Below are 21,674 nucleotides of genomic sequence, written 5' to 3'. Positions count from 1 at the left end.
CGAAAATTTTGCATTATATTTAACTTTTCACATTTGATAGTTAAAGACAATGATTGTAAGTGACGTTATAGAGTTACTGCGAGTGCAACAGTGGCTAACAACCACTGGGCCCCACCTGTGTCAATGAGAACACCTCGATTTTCTACTTGATTAGTTTCTGAAGAATTTAACTTTCAATTAAATTTAGATACACGTTGTCTTCAATTAGTAAATTTGATTTTCAAATGCTGTTTTGTATGACCCCTCGAGGTAATCAATCATTATAAAAGAAAATCTTCAACACAGTCAGATTTAACAAGTCATGGTACCTTAGTCATTCCCCTACACAAGCCGTGCCCTTGCAAAAAAATGGTAATTCATCAAGATTCCAGCAAAGGACTTCTATCTAAAACAAAATAGCTCATATCCATTTTCATCTTTCGTCGATGTTCTGGTTTTTAAGCTAAATTTCACTGAGTAAGAATCTCTTGATAGTTGAAAAAAGTTGATCGTTATCAAGAGTTGAAAGTTAACCAAAATGTAAGCTGTAAGATGTTACCAGACTTAATGGAATTACAAAGAAAACCGACATTTCCTGTGACTCAAAGCATTGATAATTTAGGTTTTCATACTTTGCGTTTCTGTCTTAGTAAATGGGGAGGACGCTGACATAAATCAAATCAAACTTCAACAACGTCGCGTCGGGGAAATGTCTTATATTAATGGAACCTTCGAGCATCTATCAATCTCAACTGGTTTATTAATCACTTGAAAGTTCGTAAAAACTGAAATGCAATAAACTAAAATAGGCCATTACCATACAATAAACGCTGATCGAAATGTCCTAAACGCGAACACGTGGGGCGTGTATCTAGGTAAATCAAAACAACACAAATGTCTTGAGCGAAACAAAGCTACCTTTGATTATACACCTTTCGGTTTATAAACACAAAAATAAATAAGATGACATACCTCTTTCCCCGTTCTATTATTCTAGTATTTCGACCATCCTGCTTGCGACTAACACGTGTCTCGTGGCCGAATGAGACATAATACCGACAATTCGAGAGTATTTAAAACAGAACAAAACAAAAGGGTATTGAACGTCATGCAAATCACAACTAAAAATAGCCTTCATTACACTCTTCTTTATTTCCAGATGTTAACCACAACAAACCTACAGTTCGGATTGATTACTCATCTCGCTTTTTCCGATCAGCAAATTTATAGTGTCCCTAAGGATAATGGTAAGGAGAAGTAGTCGTGCCTAGCCTATCTCTGATTCTTCTATTTATCTATCTTTTTAAAAGGATGCATTGTGATTCAATGACCAAGCATTTCAACGTACTTAAAAAGTGCACCGGGAAACTGGACTGTTTAGTTCATGAAATGCTTTTCATAAAGAAGATGAAGCCCTCTTTGAACAAACAATCGATTCCATACGCGCGAAACTATTTATTTAATAGTTTACATTTATGAACTCAACACGCGCAATTATTTATTTAAATATTTTAAATTTTTTAAACTTTTTACGTTTGCCACCTTCGTACGGTATAAATTAACTATTCCTTTTTATTCTCTTCTCACTTGAGAATGATGACATGGAGTCATCGAAACGTTGTGTGTTTTTCTCGCTAGTGTTTATTCTTAAATGTCTAACAAAATCTAATGTCATTCAAATGTATCATTCCCAAAGGAAGTCTTCACGGTTTATTCCTACATGAACATTATTTTTCCAAGGTGGTTTGACGAGAGTTTTGCTTTCCGGTTCCGGTTTTAAATTTTCGGTGGTTTTTCGGATGTAAAACTTTGCCCAAGTGCGGAACACTAAGCGACATAAAACATCACCACCAAAGGGTGGTGATAGGGGACTTCCGCTCCGCAGAGCAAGTTAGGTCACGTAGTCAAAGTGGGTGACAGGAAGAACGACTTGGTAAGTAATAACATATTACAGTTTCCGCGCTGTTACTATTCATAGGCCCGAAACTTAGACAAACAGATTAATATTAACAATACAGAACGCCTCACTTTTGTCTAACTTTTGCCTTGACAATGAGGAAAATGTAAAAACTGAGACAAAAATTGCAAATTAGTCACTTTGACGTCATTCGCGCGCGGCGCTATAACAAGCTGCACTTTCCAATATTGAAGTTAATTGTCTTAACTGCTTTTAGCGCCACAAACAGTATTATAACACAACCAAAGTTAAGCGCGCGCTCTGATTGGTCAATTTAGCGTCCCCCATTTGCCCATGGGTGTACGCTGCTGACGTGAGCAAATGCAAAGACTAGTTTTACGCGCGCGCTTGTTTTTTCTGGTCGCGTAAGATTTGTTAAATAAAAGGGAACTCTTTAGCTACAGTGTATCAATGTTATGTTATAAAACAAATGGTAAACACGACAGCGTACACTATTGTGTTATGGATGCACTTGGGAGGTTTGCTAAGCACTCAAGAAGCTAGAGTCGCTCTCGGCTATCGCCTCGAGCGACTCTTACGCTTCTTTCGTGCTTAGCAACCTCCCGCGTGCATCCATAACTCAATAGTGTACGCTGTGGTGTTTACCATTTGTTAAATCATGTCCCTCGTCGAAGGAAACTGGCAAACAACAAGACCAACCATCAGAGAAAGAGTCAAGTTTGTTTTCAACAGCGACCGCTTCAGCGATATCAAGTTCGTTGTTCAGAAGATGGATGGCGAAAGCGAAAGAAAACGAGTAATTCCCGCTCACAAGTTCGTGCTGTCTATCAGTAGTCCTGTGTTCGAAGCCATGTTTTACGGTGAGTTGGCGGAGACTACAGACTCCATTGAACTGCCTGACTGTGAGTACGAGAGTCTGTTGGAGTTGTTTCGTTACATGTACAGCGATGAAGTGAACTTAAGCGGAAGTAATGTGATGGGAGTGTTGTATTTGGCGAAGAAATACATGGTGCCTTCACTCGCTGATAAATGTGCCAAATATCTCCTCCGAAACCTGGATCCATACAATGTTTTCAGTATCCTTCCCTCTGCTCAGAAATATGAAGAGAAAGACCTAGTGGAACAATGCTGGAAAGTGATCGACGAAAAGATAGAGGAAGTTGTCAAATCTGAAGGATTTGCGACAGTTCAGAGGTCTTTACTTGAGTTAATAGTCGTACGAGACACTCTGATGATTGAAGAGATAGATCTGTTCAAAGCAGTTGACTTGTGGGCCACTAAACAATGCGAAAGGCAAGGCTTAGAGGCGGATGGTGAAACGAAAAGAAGAATTCTCGGAGAACAAGCAGTTAAGGCGATACGCTTCCCAACAATGAATCAGGAAGATTTTGTGGGTGTCGTTTTACTCACTGATATTCTTACAAAAGCCGAAATTGTCAGTCTTACCAGATACTTTAGCTCTATCTCCAAGTCTACAGCGGGATTTCCCGAAACAACAAGATCTGGTGCTACTGGTGAAATTCAACGATGTTGTAGATTCAACTCGTCACCTAGCAGTACATGGTCGTATAAAGGCAGGCCAGATGTCATCGATTTCTCTACAGACAGAGACATTATATTATGTGGATTACGCCTCAATGGTAAAGAGGACAGCACTTACTGCGTAGACGTCAACCTGGAGATGGTCGGATCTGAGACAGTGTTGATGTCTTTGCAAACTGGACCATTGCACACAAACCAATTACAGGCCAAGAATTTCAATTATAGCGGTTTTGAATTGAATTTCAGCACCAAAATTATTTTAAGGAAAAACACACGATACCGTTTAAGTGCTCTAATAAGAGGTCCAATTTCAAAGCGTGGAGTCAGCGGTGTCAGTCCAGTTCAGTGTTCAGGAGTAACTTTTACATTCATGAACAGTGACACCTCAAATGATAATGGAAGTTCTGTTATTTCTGGGCAGTTTCCCGAACTGATCTTTTGTCTAATTAAATAAATAAATAAATGGTAAAACAGCTTGACTGTTTAGCATCTAAGGGGTATTCTGATCGCTAGAGGCACTAAATCTCAATAGAAAATAAATTTTTTTGTTCTTGTTTTCTCCATGCTCAAAACAATAATCATCTATATTACTTTCTTTCCATCATGTAGCTTTCCAGAGGAAACTGCCGAATCAGGAACATCACTATAGAGCCAAACCATGTTCATAGACGGTGATTGGTAATGATTTTTACATCAACAGATATTTTGCCTATGCTCAAACTTCTGGTGCCAAATGTACATGATGTTAATCGAGTAGCACGTGAGCAACTTGGGGGCGGTACTTGTGAACGCCCCTTCTCCTCCAACTTTTGTGATCATGATGTTGTTATGTAACGGTCTTTTAAGGTAGTTTTCTCTAAGATACCCTTTCAGGTGTGAATAATATTCTGTCAATACGTTAGTTATGATTTTTATATTACCAAATTTCGTTTCTGTTCTGGCCGATTTCAACTGTAAGAATAAGAAATTTAAGGTAGAAAGTGATTTTGCAACTGCGTAAATAACTCGAAGGCGCGTACCTAGTTAGCAGGAACTGTCATACGTAATCTAACATAATACGCTGGCTGAGATGGAACGATGACGATACAAGAAGATTGAAAGCTTAGTAGTGTCATCTGCAGTGTCACCTCTATAAACGGTGACCATCGCTTCCCTCATCAGATAGAAGCTAGTCCCCGTTGTAACAACTTGAGAAGAAAAGAGATTAAAGGAGAATCAACCGAACAAACAACGATTGTTAGAGATTTTACATCTAACAATCAGTGCTAGAACAAAACATTCAGTCAATGACTTTTACTCAACCGAAAATTTTGCATTATATTTAAATTTTCACATTTGATAGTTAAAGACAATGATTGTATGTGACGTTATAGAGTTACTTCGAGTGCAACAGTGGCTAACAACCACTGGGCCCCACCTGTGTCAATGAGAACACCTCGATTTTTCTACTTGATTAGTTTCTGAAGAATTTAATTTTCAATTAAATTTAGATACACGTTGTCTTCAATTAGTAAATTTGATTTTCAAATGCTGTTTTGTATGACCCCTCGAGGTAATCAATCATTATAAAAGAAAATCATCAACATAGTCAGATTTAACAAGTCATGGTATTGTATTGTATTGTATTGTAATCTTTATTTAGACACGATCAATTCATCAGCCTATAAAAATACATATACGCTAAGATATTTAAAATTAAAACTACATACTATAACACTAAAGCTGTTTTCCGTGAATGCCGTGCGTTAGACTTAAAAAATGTCATTGATCTTACGTTTAAATAACCCCAGAGACTCTGTGTTCCTTATATCGCGTGGTAAACTGTTCCATAATGTGGCGCCATTGTAGCTAAAGCTTTTTCTGTAATAATTAGTGCGCGGTAGTGGAACATTAAGCTTATTTTCAGAGTCCCTGAGGTCATAAGCAGAGTCACGCCACGTAAACTTTGAATATAGATACCTTGGAGCTAGCCCGTGCAGACATCTAAACATCATGGTGGCTTTATGGATTTCCTGCTGGCGTGCAAGATTTTTCCACCCTAAAAACTCGAGTAGCTCAGTTGCATCAGCATCATAGTTAGAGAATGTCAACACACGGGCTGCTCTATTCTGCAATTTCTGCAGTTTATCTCGTAGCGTTTTCCCACAGCTACCCCAAACAATGTCACAGTAATCAAAGTGAGGTTTTACTAAAGCTTGGTAGATGAGATGTAAGGTTGATGCTGGGATCAGGTGCCTAATTCGCTTTAGGGCCCCGATACCAGAGGCGATCTTTTTCGTTAGTTTTTCGATGTGACCATGCCAATCGAGTTTATCGTCTATTATTACACCAAGCGATTTTGTAGCTGAAACCTGGCTCACTTGAGTATTGTTCATTCTAATTGTTGGTGAAGCTGTGAGAGTATTCAGTCTCTGCCTCGACCCTATTAGCATGAATTCGGTTTTAGTCATGTTCAACGTGAGTTTGTTCGCTTGTAGCCAGTTGAAGACGTTTTCTAGGTCTTCATTTAGACAAAACTGAACGTTCTCAAGATTGCTTCCCGCATATGTGAGGTGCGTGTCATCGGCATACATTCTCGGTTTACAATTTGATAAGCAATTTGGAAGATCGTTGATATATAATAAGAACAATAATGGACCGAGAATGGTCCCTTGAGGGACGCCGCAAGTCAACGAGTAGCTACTGGACAGCGACCCGTTGACAGAGCATTTTTGTGTTCGGTTTTCCAAATATGACTGAAACCATCTGAAAGATTTTCCATGTATACCATAATAGTTTAGTTTCGATAGAAGGATCTGATGATCAACAGTGTCAAAAGCTTTTTTCAAATCTAGAAAAATAACTCCATTGATTTTCTCGTTATCAATATTATATGCCCAAGAATCTGTCGCTTCCAACAAAGCTGTTACAGTTGAATGATTAGCACGAAACCCTGATTGGTTTTGACATAAAATATCGTGCTCTTCCAAATAGGCATATAACTGTTCATAAACTATCCTTTCAAACACCTTCGCCATTATTGGAATCACCGATATTGGGCGGTAATTGTTAGCATCACCGCGGTCACCTTGTTTATAAAGAGGGGTAATCCTTGCATATTTCCAGTCGTCTGGGAACGTCCCTTGGCTAATAGACCGGTTCACGCTCTTGAGTGCATGCTGGGTAATTAGGGCAAGCAAATCCAAAATGGCGGATACGAACAACACTCTTTTGCTCGATCTGAATACTTATAGTTCAATATAGAAGTCACAGCTACATTTTGAGCTCTTTATGTTATTGCCATCTCGCTCAAAAGTCGTTGACAGTTCAATATCCCAACAACACGATCATGGCCACGCACCTCGAAGATTTTTTGGAACTTTCATGTGGGGAATTGCAGTTTTATCTTAAACAGCGAGGTTTGCCCTCTGGAGGGACACACTCGGATCTTGCTGCTCGTGCTTTGGTAGCTTTTGAACATAAAACGCCTATTCGAGATTCGGCCGAAAGCCAAGCCAAGTCAAGTCACTACAAAATGAACATGTAGAACTACTACGCACATGCGGTATAAAGGATCCGTTATCCATGGTCGATTGGGAGGACTGTGTAACAAAGTGGCCGCATACAAACATTGGTCAAATATTCTCGTTTATACTTGGAAAAAAAGCTTTCGACACTGACTATATTGTTCAATATAAAATCAGAAAAGCGTATTCATACTTTAAAAGTGGTTTTGTGCACACTGTATACTCAAAAACAATTCATGGACAAGACAAAGTTCTGTTGTTTGCATCTGTCACTCCATCTCAAAGAATTCGCGAAGAACCTCATAAAGTGTGGATAATTTGTAAATCTCCCGGTGAAATTCTTGGGGCATATTGTAGCTGTACAGCTGGATACAGTCAGTGCTGTAATCATGTCATAGCCCTTTTATATAAAGTTGAGTTTGCCAACCAGAAAGGTTTCACAGATCCTTCCTGCACAGATAAGGCATGTGTGTGGAATAATACTAGCAAGAAAGACATCCAACCCATGAAATTAAAGGACATGGTGTTCCAAAGCCACAAGGTAGTCAAAGAAAACCCAAGTTATGCTATTAATAGCAAGGAAAAACAGAACTTTGATCCTCGGCCAGAATCCTTGAGGGTTGTTACCGAAGAAAGCAAGCAAAAGTTTCTAGCTTCTCTTCGAAACATAAATCCTGATGCTGTCATCCATATTTCATATGCACCACCAACTTCTGATGATGTTCCCCCATCACTACAAATTATAGCTGATGATATATCCTCTAAAAACAATGGTGTAGATGCTGATGAATTAGTGAGACAATTTCTGGAACAATTATCTTTCAATGACAGTAGCATTAAAGAATTAGAAAAGGCCACAAGGGATCAGGCTAACTCCAGTATATGGAAAGAGCAAAGAAAAGGTAGAATAACTGCATCTCATTTTCATGAAGTATACACAAAGACAAAAACAATTCTTAGAAAAAGAAAGCCAAATTGCAAAGTAACACCTCTTCTTGAGCGAATTTTAGATTGTACCGATCTGTCAATGATACCTGCCATTAAATGGGGAAGAGAACATGAGAGAGATGCTGCTGCATCATTCTTTGCACAAGAATCCAAAAAACACAAAAATGCAAAGCTTCAGACTTGTGGCTTGTTTATATCTAAAACTTACCCTTTTGTGGGAGCTACCCCAGATGGTATTTTTCACTGCGATTGCTGTGGTCATTCTTGTATTGAGTATAAATGTCCATACTCACTTGCAGACATGAAATTTGATGAGCATTGGAACAATACAACTTATCTAGAATTAGTGAATGGGAATATCATGCTCAAGAGAACCCACAGTTATTATTACCAGATACAAGGACAAATGGCCCTAACAGGATGTCCTAAAACCTTTTTTGTTGTTTGGACTCCACTTAGTGGTGCTCATATTGAAATTATTGAGTTTGATTTAAAACTGTGGCAAGATATCATACCAAATCTAACAATTTTTTTCAAGACTTATGTTGCTAGGGTGTTGCTAGGTACTAGGCCTATTTATTATTGTGCTGTCTGTGAAAAACCCTGTCTTGAGCCAGATGAAATTGAATGTGATGATGAAAACAGTGTTCAGTGTGAATGTTGTATGCTATGGTTTCACTGGGCCTGCTCAAATTTTGAACAAGAATCAACATTCATTTGCAGATTTTGCAATGAACAAGCAATAGATAATGATTAAAATTATAGAGTGGAAGCAATATGACCTCAACAAACTACTAAATAGTACAAAATAGTGCGGATGAAACCAAAACATTATAGTATTTAGTATTACTAAAGTTTCAAAGTTATTGTTTGAACATTGTTGTAGCTATATACAAACATGTTTGTGTAATTCCATAAAGGAATTGTATTCTAGAAGATGTGTAAATAAACTTGACTACCATAGCTTATAACCTGTGAGAAAATTGAATGGGAACATTTTGGACTGGTACAAAATGCAAACATAATTGATGAAATGAAATCTATGTACTCAAAGGCTTTTTCATATTACATATTGCTGCACAAATGATGATTATGTCATCCAAATGGGAAAGAATGCTAATGGGAATTTCTTGCTTTAACATAGCAAAGTCTTTAATTCGCTTGATAGCCTGCTCGACATAAATCCGTACATTAGCAATAAGTGATGTGTTCCTAACATCAGCACCTGACATCTGGAGATTGGAATGCTTGGAGGGTGGAATTGTTAGAGAACATTGGTAGTATGCTAACAGGTCATGAATCTTGAATCCCCTGTCTGCCATAACTTGGTCATGTGGCTGAAGATAGTTTAAGAAACCACTGTTTTCTACAATAAAAACATCAGATGACCTCCCACTGAAGGTCTCAGAGACAAATGATATGTGGCCATTTGGTGTTATCCCTATCAAAAACTTTAACGTGTAGTGTTGTTTGTAATTTGACCAACACATTGCCGCATTCTCTAAGCTTGATGGGGTTTCAGAGAATAGTTCTGTGCAGTCAATGATGACTCTACACTTTCTGTAATATCGTCGAAACATATCAGGCATATTTCTTTGAATTAAATACCTATCTGGCCAGGAAATCATCCACTTTAATTCTTTAGACATCAGCTTAACCCAAGTGGTAAAGACAGAGCTGACAGTCGCCTCGGAAACTTTGAACCTTAAAGCCAGATCAAATACAAAGAGTCCTAGCTTGATTCGCATCATGGTTAGCAAAAACTCTTGCTCCAAGGTTAGAGCTCTCTGTACATTATTTGACCTGGGCTTGGTGGTGTCCTTCAAAGCACTTTCTTTGTCTCCTTTCCAGTAGTGCATACACATGGCTTTTTCAAAGAGTGTATTAAACATCAATTGAAATGTTTCTACGTTAGGGAATCCAGTGAAACGCTGGACATCTTGCTCTGTTGTTAAATCAGCAAACTTCATACTTCCGTATGTTAGCGGATTTATTATCAAGCATTGAGTTCCTTCTTCTTTGAAGCTTGAGTTATTGGATGCCTCAGCAGTAGAGACAACTTCGTGTCTTGCCACAAGCTTTCTTTTCTTGGGTGAAGGTTTGTTAGAGTCACTTGGCACCATATACAAAGTTGGAGTTGGTGAGGAGTACGTTGGCTTTCCATATTGAAAGTGATTCGAACAAACAGTCTTGTAGTTGCCGGGTTCGAATCCAACAAGTCCTTTGGATATGCTGGCAATCCATTGGGCTCTTTTCTTTGGATCCTTCGGAATAAAATGCCAGCGAAGATTTTCGACATGTGACCGTTTCACTATCTTTTTTGGATATCTTGAGTCGTTGTTACAACCTCCAACACAACATCGGTAGTTAACCATTATATATCTTATTTTTTGACGCATTAAAATCGAAAATACAGAGCTCAAAATGTAGCTGTGACTTTTATCTTGAACTGTGAATACTAAAAATTGCGACCAGTTCTGAAACAAAGCCGATATTCATTAAGTATTCAGATCAAGCAAAAGAGTGTAGCCGAGCGTGTCCGCCATTTTGGATTTGCTTGCCCTAATTACCCAGCATGCACTCAAGAGCGTGAACCGGTCTATAGATTGATTGAAAATATCACATATCGGCACACAAATGAGATCAGCACATTCCCTGATAAGCCTAGCAGATATTTTGTCAAGGCCTGTTGCCTTTGACTTGTCTAGTTTATTTAAAAGTGAAAATACTTTAGTTGGATTGGTGGGTTGGAGCTTAAACCGTTTATCTGTTGCGGTAAGATATCTTTGATAGCTACCACTATCACAATTTATCTCACTGGCAAGTTTTGGACCAATATTAGCAAAGTGGTTATTGAATTCGTTTGATAGCTCCAACGGATTAGTTATCGTTAATCCGTTCACTTTTAGTGACGCCACTGGCGTTTTCCCAGATTTTCGAGAAGTTAGCTCGTTTATAGTCTGCCAGATCTTTCGGGAGTCGCTGGTTTGCTTATTAAAACTATTTTGGTAATAAGCTTGCTTAGCTGAGCGTATTTGCTTATTGACTATATTTCTTTGTTTCTTGAATAATGCCCAATCGTTAGGATCATTTGTCTTGCCAGCTTTGATTTTTAATATGTCTCTATTATGTATAAGGTCTTTCAATTCAGAGGTAATCCACGGAGAACTCCGTGAACGAACGCGCATCGTTTTCAGTGGGGCATGTTTGTCAGCGATAGCCAGAAATGTACATTTCCATTGCTGCCACATCACGTTTGGGTTGGAAGACTCGTATACATTATCCCAACATTGAGATAGAATATGATAACGAAACTTTTGGCGATCGAAATTTCGGAAATTTCTGTATGTAATAGAATTATGTCCGTTAGACATCCCATTCAGGGAAAGTTTTCTATATACATACACCATGCTATGATCACTTATTCCGATATGACAAACTCCCGAACATGCAATCTTATCCGAGCAGTTGGTATAGATTAAATCAATTAGAGTTGATGAGGTGGGTGTTATCCTCGTCGGTTCAGAGATAAGCTGCTCGAGTCCGTAGACATCAGCAATACTCCTTAATTTGGATGTGTTATTGTCATATCGAGTCGTGATAGTCGTTAGTCATTCCCCTACACAAGCCGTGCCCTTGCAAAAAAATGGTAATTCATCAAGATTCCAGCTAAGGACTTCTATCTAAAACAAAATAGCCCATATACATTTTCATCTTTCGTCGATGTTCTGGTTTTTAAGCTAAATTTCACCGAGTAAGAATCACTTGATAGTTGAAAAAAGTTGATCGTTACCAAGAGTTGAAAGTTAACCAAAATGTAAGCTGTAAGATGTTACCAGACTTAATGGAATTACAAAGAAAACCGACATTTCCTGTGACTCAAAGCATTGATAATTTAGGTTTTCATACTTTGCGTTAATTTCTGTCTTAGTAAATGGGGAGGACGCTGACATAAATCAAATCAAACTTCAACAACGCCGCGTCGGGGAAATGTCTTATATTAATGGAACCTTCGAGCATCTATCAATCTCAACTGGTTTATTAATCACTTGAAAGTTCGTAAAAACTGAAATGCAATAAACTAAAATAAGCCATTACCATACAATAAACGCTGATCGAAATGTCCTAAACGCGAACACGCAGGGCGTATATCTAGGTAAATCAAAACAACACAAATGTCTTAAGCGAAACAAAACTACCTTTGATTATACACGTTTCGGTTTATAAATACAAAAATAAATAAGATGACATACCTCTTTCCCCGTTCTATTATTCTAGTATTTCGACCATCCTGCTTGCGACTAACACGTGTCTCGTGGCCGAATGAGACATAATACCGACAATTCGAGAGTATTTAAAACAGAACAAAACAAAAGGGTATTGAACGTCACGCAAATCACAACTAAAAATAGCCTTCATTACACTCTTCTTTATTTCCAGATGTTAACCACAACAAACCTACAGTTCGGATTGATTACTCATCTCGCTTTTTCCGATCAGCAAATTTATAGTGTCCCTAAGGATAATGGTAAGGAGAAGTAGTCGTGCCTAGCCTATCACTGATTCTTCTATTTATCTATCTTTTTAAAAGGATGCATTGTGATTCAATGAGATGTAAATAAGAGGCCCTGTATTTTGTATTTTAGCTTCATCCATTTTTTTCAACAATCACAGTTCGCAAAATTTTTTCGCTCCAAGATTTTCCCAACATTCTCAGATAAGCTTTCAAGACGTAAAAAAATTCAATTTCTGTCCACAATTTCCAGCTCGACTCTCCTGAAATCGTCCAAAACAAACTGGCGCATAGAAATGTAGAGCAGAGTAGAGTAGGAAAAATATCTCAGCTGAATACCGGGTATCTGCTTTCTGGCAGCAGTCTCATAAAGATTATTTCTAACTCACACAAAGATATTTTTATGGAAAACTCCACATTTACGTTTCTGCGTTAGCAGGCAGCAACCTCTTTTAGCAACGCTACTGGGGTTCTAATGCTTGACCGTAAATTGCAGCTGTATGGCTATAATATCTATCGTAAAGATAGGTGTAGAAGGCGCGGTGGTGGTGTTTTATTTGCTGTCAAATCTCACCTCACTTGTTTTCGAAGGAACGACCTTGAGACAAATATGGAAATGTTGGCTTGTCTTATTTACACAAGACCCGCTTTCTGCTTCTTGTTCTCGGTATTTTATCGTCCACCTGGGAACAATTTGGACTTTTCGGCAAACTTTGGGGCCTTTCTGAACAGTTATTCATCTACAAATATTTCTAATCTGATTGTTGTGGGAGATTTTAATTTTCCTTTTATAGACTGGCGTACCGGTACACCCGGTTATGTCTCCGGACCCAGATAGAGCGGACTTTTGTTGTTTGATTCAAGATTACTTTTTTCTTCAAGTTAACTCTAATATTACTCGCCATTCAGCCAACTCAACCGACTGGAAAAATTCTTGATTTGGTTCTCACGAATGATGAACATCTTGTTTCTGATGTCTCTGTCCATCCAGATAGTTTTAATTCAGATCATCTTCCCGTATCTTTTGTTTACTAATGCAAATTTTCAACGTCAAAAGAATGTGAATAGGGAAGTCTGTTGTTACAAGAAAGCTTACTTTGATGGTCTCAAGAGTATACTGAAACACTATCCCCTGGGACTCTGTGGTTTTACCCAGTTACTTAAATGACAGTAGCTGTGGTTACACTAGACCTTCTGCCCACGGGAAAGTGAGACTTTACCCATGGGAAGTCTGTGCTTTGTGTGTGACCTCTATTCCCACAGTGAAACTGCCCATGGGAAATCGCTATGGATACATCAAAAGGAACAAAATAATTACCCATGACGTTTCCCGAACCAAGTCGTAGGGTTTAGCAGTGGTTTATCTAACCACAAGAGTAGTTCAACCAGTCGGATGGAAGAAAATAGTAAATCCGGAAAGCGCAGCACATGCTGGGCACTTTTGTGGTGTTGCGCTGAAATCGCGGCAAACATCCTCGCAAGTACCAAATTCAAGACACGCGGCATCAAGTATGGCCCGTTGCAGAATGAAGGTTGTCCCTCCTTTTGGCCTCTTGAAGATCATATGAAAATAGATGGTAGTCGGCCTATTAACGATGACGTTTATGGATGCTAGCAACATTAAAGCTTTCCGTTGGAAGTGGTCAGCAGTGTAATGTTAATTTCAAGATGGCGGTCAATTCGTGTACTACATCGAACTGCGACAATCGGAGAGCTGACAAGCTCAAAATATATCAGGATATGTAGATCTAAACGATTCACCATGTTCAAAAGTTGACCTCGGGTAATTATTTTCGATGTAACCGGAGGATTACACCTGACCGGAAACCCAAACCCATCCCAACCCAAGGTTATTACCCACTGGGTTACCTTGGGAAGGAGGTGAGTGTAACCACAGCTAGTGTGATTAAATTCCAGGACCTGCTGACAGGCATGTTCCTCGAATAACACTTAGAGGTCGTTCAAGGCCACCTTGGATAACTGCTGAAATTATGAAGTTGGTCAGAAAAAAAAAAAAAAAAACGCTGTGGAACAGAATGAAGTCTACTCCTTCTACAGATCTTTTCATCCGCTTTAAGTAACTGAGGAAACAAACCAAGAAATGTATTGCCACAAGTTATCATCAGTATTTCCAATCATTATCAGAGAAATTGAAAGTAGATCCTAAGAAGTTTTGGTCCTTCCATGCCATTAAATCAAAAACAAAGAGGCTGCTTGCAGTTGTCACCTATAAAGATAGATCCGCATCAGAATCTGTCGACAAGGCTGCGCTGTTCAATGAATTTTTTAGTACTGTGTATAGTTCAGATAGCGTAAACTGTGAAGATCTCCAAGTAGATGTTTTGCACCCAGGTCTTCTTTTGGAAATTTCCACCACTCAGAGTGAGGTTGAAGACATTTTAGTTAATCTGGACAAGGCAACTGGTGTCGATGGCATCCCTGCAAGAATTTTGAAATCATGTGCCCGGGAGTTATCGATGACCCTGACCACAGATTCGAGTCTCACCCACCACGGAAAATAATCAAACAAAATACATTTCCTGATAAACGGCCTTCGCCTCCGTCGATTTTAGTCCCCATGACTTGGAAAAGAGCCAATGTTACACCAGTTTTTAAAGACAATGCCAAGGAGAATGTTGAGAACTATTGATCCATCTCCCTACTATCGATCTTAGGAAAATGTCAGGAAAGAATTGTCCATCGTGCCATCTACTCTCATGTCACACCTTTTCTTACTGATTGGCAGCATGGCTTTGTGAAAGGACGTTCCTGTTTAACCCAGCTGGTCCTCATTAACCATATGTGGAGCAAAGCGCCGGATGATTGTCTCCAGGTTGATGCTGTGTTTTTGGACTTCGCTAAGGCGTTCGATCGCGTGAACCATAAGATTCTACTGCATAAACTGTGTAACTTTGGAATAGTAGGGTCACTACTAGCCTGGTGTGGTGATTATTTATCGTGTCGTAAGCAGAGAGTTGTTGTGGATGGCAAAAGTTCTAGCTGGCTGAATATCACATCTGGCGTGCCGCAGGGGTCCATTTTGGGCCTCTTGTTTTTTGTTATTTTCATCAGTGATTTGTCTGAGGTAGTCCAAGAAGGCTCTGTGGCACTTTATGCAGATGACTGCAAGGCGTATAGGGTGGTAACTTGTCCAAATGACCTAATGATGTTTCGAGACGATCTAGATAGTCTGCGCTTGGAGTCAACGGAACAGGATGACCTTCAATGTTAAGAAATGCAAGATGATGCGCGTTACTCGGAAGAAACAACCATTCAGATCTAGCTTCACCCTAAACGGATCGGACATAGAGGAAGTTTATGAGTTTCGCGACCTAGGTTTGCTTATGAACCATCATCTTTCCTGAAACTCTCATGTTGATGCTATTACAAATAAAGCTAATAGAATCTTGGGTCTGCTAAGAAGAACCTGTAGAGGTTGGAAGGACACCGAAACCCTGAAGATGCTGTACTGCACGTTGGTTAGATAGCAAGGGGAATATGGAACAATTGTGTGGTCACCACATACCAAGAGAAACTTTGAAAAGTTTGAGCGCATACAGCGGAGGGGAACAAAATTTATTCTAGGAAAAAGGAATTTTACTTATGACGAGCGCCTGAAATGTCTCAATTTGCTTTCACTTGAAATGAGACGTTACCTTTTTGATGTTACATTTTTGTACAAGGCTTTAAATGGATACTTAAATGTCCGCTTTTGAATTTTGATTCTCGGGACGATCCGTTCAGATTTAGACATGTTGATGACTATTCCTTGAAGATGAATTTTGTGAGAACGACTAATTTTAAATCCAATTATTTTAATAGAATTGTTGAAATGTGGAATTCGATACCCTTAGATATTAGATTATCTCCTAGTCTTGCAGTTTTTAAGTCTAGAGTAAGGAGGTTTTTGAGTAAGGAACATTGACGTTTTTAATGTTTTTATTTTTTATCTAAAATTTTTCTGTCCGTCATTATGTTTGACTTATTTAGATTAGCTAAACGGTGATCTGTCTTGCATGGACTGTTCCACTCTTTTACAGGTTATCCTTATGGCTTTGTTTGTTTGTACATTTAGATTTATTTATTTGTCATCATTGCCATTAAATTGTAATAAATAAATGCATAGGCTCTTGGCGTATAAAACGAAGTTCATGCTCGGTAAACGGCCGTGACGGCTACCGGAAATGCTTCCACAATATTCATGCCCAGGGGCAATCTCGCGTTAATATTTGTATGCGTTCGGTAACGTTGTTACCTGTCACTAATTAGTGGACGGAGTAAAAGGGCAAAATGTCATAAGTGAGTGTAGTGATTTATATAATTAATCATTAGCCATCGTACTCCGGAAATAAAAATTAAAAACACTTTCGCACAGAGCTGAACCTTGCACGGAGGCGAGTAACTCTCACAACCAAAGTGACGGGTTCACATGGTTAATAAACAATCAAAAGAAAATATTTATAGCGTAACAATATATTCAAATTTTGTACGTTGCCTCCTGCTGCCTTCTCCTCGTGTTTCGCCGGTTCAAAAATTGCTCTGCCTTGTAAACTGAAGCAAATTGTCCCTGTTTCTAAAGCCACGACCCGCTATCATGTCTCTCACCGAGGAAAATTGGCAAACAACACGACCTACAATCAAAGAAAGAGCCAAGTTTGTTTTCAACAACGATCGTTTCAGCGATGTGAAGTTCGTTGTTCGGAAGATGGATGGTGAAAGCGAAAAAAAACAAGTGATTCCCGCTCACAAATTGGTGCTATCGATCAGCAGTCCTGTGTTCGAGGCCATGTTCTACGGCGAGTTGCCGGAGACTAGAGACTCTATTGAACTGCCTGATTGTGACTACGAGAGTCTGTTGGAGTTGTTCCGTTACATGTACAGCGATGAAGTGTGTTTGAATGGTAGCAATGTTATGAGAGTATTGTATTTAGCGAAGAAATACATGATGCCTTCACTGGCGGAGAGGTGCTCAGAATATCTTCAAGAAAACTTGGATCCATCCAATGTTTTTAGTATCCTTCCAGCCGCACAGAAATATCAAGAGAAAGACCTGACGGAACGATGCTGGAAAGTGATCGCCGAAAAGACGAGGGAAGCTTTGAAAACGGATGATTTTGCGACACTTCAGAGGTCCTTACTTAAAGAAGTAATCATAAGAGACAAACTGACGATTGAAGAGATAGATCTGTTTAAAGCTGTTGACCTGTGGGCCACAGAGGAATGTGTGAGGCAAGGTTTAGAGGCAAATGGTGACACAAAAAGAACAATTCTTGGAGAAGAAATTGTCAAAGCCATCCGCTTCCCAACAATGAAAGTTGAAGACTTTTCAAGTGCGGTGCTGGACAGTGACATTTTAACAAAACAAGAAATTATCAGTATCATCAAGTATCTTAATTCAATCACCAAGTCTGTAGAGGGTTTTTCGACCGTGAAGAGGTTTGGTGAAATCAAACGTAGCTGCAGACTGGGCTTAAAATCAGACAACCCCTGGAGTTATCCTACTCGAAGAGATTGTATCAACGTCTCTGTGGACAGGGATGTGTCGTTACACGCGATAAGCTTCTTTGGAAAGGAAAATCACACTTACCCGGTTACCTTAGAGCTGATAGATAATACAAGCAATTTAGTTATGACCTCAAAAACAGCATCATTTCCCACAGAGTTGTTGCAGTGCGAGAAATGCAGCTACTATGGTTTTGAGGTTTATTTCGACAAGCAAATTACTATAAAGAAAAACACCTCCTATGCTATAAGTGCTTTGATATCAGGTCCACCTTCGTGCTAAGGAATTGGTTGTGTTGGTTCAATTCAATGCGCAGGTGTAACATTCACATTTACGAACAATGAATCCTCAACAAACGGAACAAGCGCAATGTGCGGTCAATTTCCAGAATTCTTGTTTTCTTTAATTTGAAATAATAGTAATTTAGTTATACTTTATGAGACTGGTTGCGGTGACTAAGGCATAAAATGGATAGTAAGCAAACTTGTTCCCAGGGTCTCTCATCTTCCCGCCCCCTGGAGCTCTGGGGGCCGGGAAGATGAGAGACCTTGGGAACGAGGTTGGATAGCGAAGATGCAGCCTTTAACATTCACCTCCCTTATCACTCCGTGTGCTTCGTCTTGGTAAATATTTAAACTGCCGTAGGGAAGAAAAAGTTAACTTTATTCATTCTGAGTAGATGTCGCGCGGGGAAAAGGATTTTAATCACACAGAAATTTGGTAGAAAGTAACGGATTCTGTATGATGGTTTGTAGAGATTTTTGACCCAAGGAGGATACTCATCGAACGACACTTCTGCAAGTAAGCCACACTGTAGGAGTTTATCAAATGCGCGAAATAAACTAGCTAAGCATTCCAAGGGCACTCTATTTCAGCCGACTCTAAGCAATGGAACTTTCTAGAATGGGTAGCTTGGGACAGTTGGGCACGGAATATACACTGAAGGTAGCGATATATTGATATATTGCACTCTATGGTCATCAAAGTTCAAGTGTCACATTCACATCTGCGAAGATCACTGGCGACACAATGAGACAAATTTTGGACAAGAGAAACTTCCGAAATGTAGTACTTCCTCTTTGTTGAATAGACAATTCATCGAATTTAAAGGGAAAGTTTCTGCCAAATAATTGGACTTAGAATTCACAGTTTTCTGAAAGTGTTCTTTAGCGATAGGAACCTTTGCTCACCGTCTTACCATACCGGGTATTCAGAAATCATAAAATTGGTTTAAATCCTTTTACACTACTAATAACACAGATAAAAGAATATACGGACTTCGGAGGTCATACCTTGCTTAGGAGATACATGATGAGATGTAGTTTAGCAATTTTTGATCTTGTCAAAGCGGCTTGTTACATGTAATGTTCTGCTGCTCAAACGGAAAATCTGAAGAAAAATCCATTGTTCCCGAAATCTTTAACAAATAAATCGCCGTCTTCAAAATTTTCAACCTACATAGTACTCTTAGATTTTTTAACAACTTTTCTATACGTAACTAAATCCAAATTCTGTCTGCAATTTCCGGGTCAAATGTCTTGAAACGATCTTAACCCAAACTAGCAAACAAAAGCGATCGGAGCATCGAACCATAATCTGCTTTGTTGGGACAGTCAGTTAGAGAAAAATTATAGCTGAGGTTAAAAAATACTCAACGAGGTCTCTTCCATGACAAATTTGTTACAAGGTCCAATGCTTGACTTTTAACCTCAATACAATTACAGTTCTTTTGTATAGAAGGAACGTAAATGTTAAATCCTCTATGAGTTCACAATTCCTAACATGTGGCCGGAGATTGGTTTGAAAATATGTCATGGCCAGAGGCAGTCTTCAGTCGTAATTCATGCTTACATGATCTTTGAAACTGCGAATTGGTTTTCCGACTTAACCCTGTGCAAAATAAAAGAGCAAAACCATAGAATTATTTTGTATTCATTCAGTTCTAAAGAATCCACAAGGAAACCCGGAAACTGGGTCACGCAACCAATGTGGGTAACATGTTAAAGTATTTGGAATCAAATTTTGAAGGTTACCGCTGTCCTGGGTTGCCACTTATTTATAAACTGCACTCCCTAGAAAACTCAAGTTATCTGTCTCTGTTTTTCACGCCACGGTAAGAAATCATGTCTCTCGTCGAGGAAAACTGGCAAACAACAAGACCAACCATCAGAGAGAGAATCAAGTTTGTTTTCAACAACGATCGCTTCAGCGATATCAAATTCGTTGTTCGGAAGATGGATGGCGAAAGCGAAAGAAAACGAGTAATTCCCGCTCACAAGTTCGTGCTGTCTATCAGCAGTCCTGTGTTCGAAGCCATGTTTTACGGCGAGTTGGCGGAGACTGAAGACTCTATTGAACTACCTGACTGTGAGTATGAGAGTCTGTTGGAGTTGTTTCGTTACGTGTACAGCGATGAAGTCAACTTGAGCGGAAGAAATGTCATGGGAGTGTTGTATTTGGCAAAGAAATACATGGTGCCTTCACTCGCTGAACAGTGCTCGGAATATCTACAGAAGAACTTGGATCCATCTAATGTTTTCATCATTCTTCCTTCTGCTCAGAAATATGAAGAGAAGGACCTAGTGGAACGATGCTGGAAAGTGATCGATGACCAGACGGAACAAGTAGCAAAATCGGATGGGTTTGCGACAATTGAGAGGTCCTTACTTGAGGGAATAGTCGTAAGAGACTCTCTGACGATTGAAGAGATAGATCTGTTTAAGGCTGTTGACTTATGGGCCACTAAACAATGCGAAAGGCAAGGTCTAAAAGCTGACAGTGCCACAAAAAGAAAAATTCTTGGAGAACAAACAATCAAAGCGCTACGCTTCCCAATAATGAAACTGGAAGATTTCTCAAGCGTTGTTTTAGCCGGTGATTTTCTGACAAAAGAAGAAATCGTCAGTCTCATCAGACACCTAACTTCTGTCTCCAAGTCTCCAACGGGATTTCCCGAAACAGGAAGATCTGGTTCATCAAGTAAAATTCAAGTCTGTGGTCGATTCAACACACCACCTGGTAAAACATGGAGTTATAGTGGCAACCCAGATGTCATCGATTTCTCTACAGACAGAGACATTGGCTTATGTGGAGTACGCTTCTTTGGTCAAAAGGACAGTACTTACGCTGCAGACTTCAAGCTGACGATAGTCGGCTCTAGGGAAGTGGTACAGTCTGTCGATCCTCAATCATTTAACACAGAACAATTGCAGGCCGAGAAATATAGTTACAGCGGTTTTGAAATGACTTTCAGCCACAATATTACTTTAAAGAAAAACACCTGGTACCGTTTAAGTGCTTCAATAAGAGGTCCTGTTTCAGTACGTGGACTCGACGGTGTCAGTTCTGCTCAGTGTTCCGGGGTAACTTTCACATTCACAAACAGTGACATCAGAAATAATAATGGAAGTCAGGTTAATTACGGGCAGTTTCCCGAACTGATCTTTCGTCTTAAATAATCAGTGAATAGTAATACAGCTTGGCTGTTCAGCATCTGATGGGTATTCTGAACGCTAGAGGCACAAACCCCCATTAGAAACTCAGAATTTCTTCGTTTTCTCCATGTTTAAAACAAAAATCATCTGTATCACTTTATTCCTATCATTCAGCGTTTCCATCTTTTCAAAGTATTACGAAACTGCCGAACACGTAACTTTTTAGGTATTGCTGATTTTCACGTGACATCTTCAAATTCGAAAATACAAAAATAAATAGCTAAGAACATCTTTATCCTAATCAGGCAAAAGGGGGTCTAAATTCAAATCT

The 21,674-nt window shown here is 39.2% G+C and overlaps 2 protein-coding genes and 2 pseudogenes across 3 annotated transcripts in view; 3 read left to right on the top strand and 1 right to left on the bottom strand.

The window, feature by feature from the left end:
• Positions 1-21,674, bottom strand: part of LOC111335434 (acyl-CoA dehydrogenase family member 11) — a 51,593-nt gene that overhangs the window by 10,021 nt on the left and 19,898 nt on the right. The window lies entirely within an intron of this gene.
• On the top strand, positions 2,541-3,998 carry LOC148717461 (BTB/POZ domain-containing protein 6 pseudogene; annotated as a pseudogene).
• Positions 16,585-19,830, top strand: LOC111335438 (BTB/POZ domain-containing protein 6). The gene has a single exon (XM_088744173.1). It carries the CDS (start codon positions 17,001-17,003, stop codon positions 18,189-18,191), a length of 1,191 nt encoding a protein of 396 aa, XP_088600299.1. The 5' UTR covers positions 16,585-17,000; the 3' UTR covers positions 18,192-19,830.
• LOC111335435 (BTB/POZ domain-containing protein 6 pseudogene) lies at positions 19,951-21,401 on the top strand (annotated as a pseudogene).

This window comes from Stylophora pistillata, chromosome 13, assembly GCF_964205215.1.
Source record: "Stylophora pistillata chromosome 13, jaStyPist1.2, whole genome shotgun sequence".
Classification (NCBI taxonomy): domain Eukaryota; kingdom Metazoa; phylum Cnidaria; class Anthozoa; order Scleractinia; family Pocilloporidae; genus Stylophora; species Stylophora pistillata.
Note: the sequence above shows the minus strand (reverse complement) of the source record. Positions and strands in the feature narration are given on the sequence as shown.

What these genes read in the sequence shown, in the direction of transcription:
- LOC111335438 (XM_088744173.1), top strand. Translation starts at nt 17,001, where the DNA reads ATGTCTCTCACCGAGGAAAATTGGCAAACAACACGACCTACAATCAAA.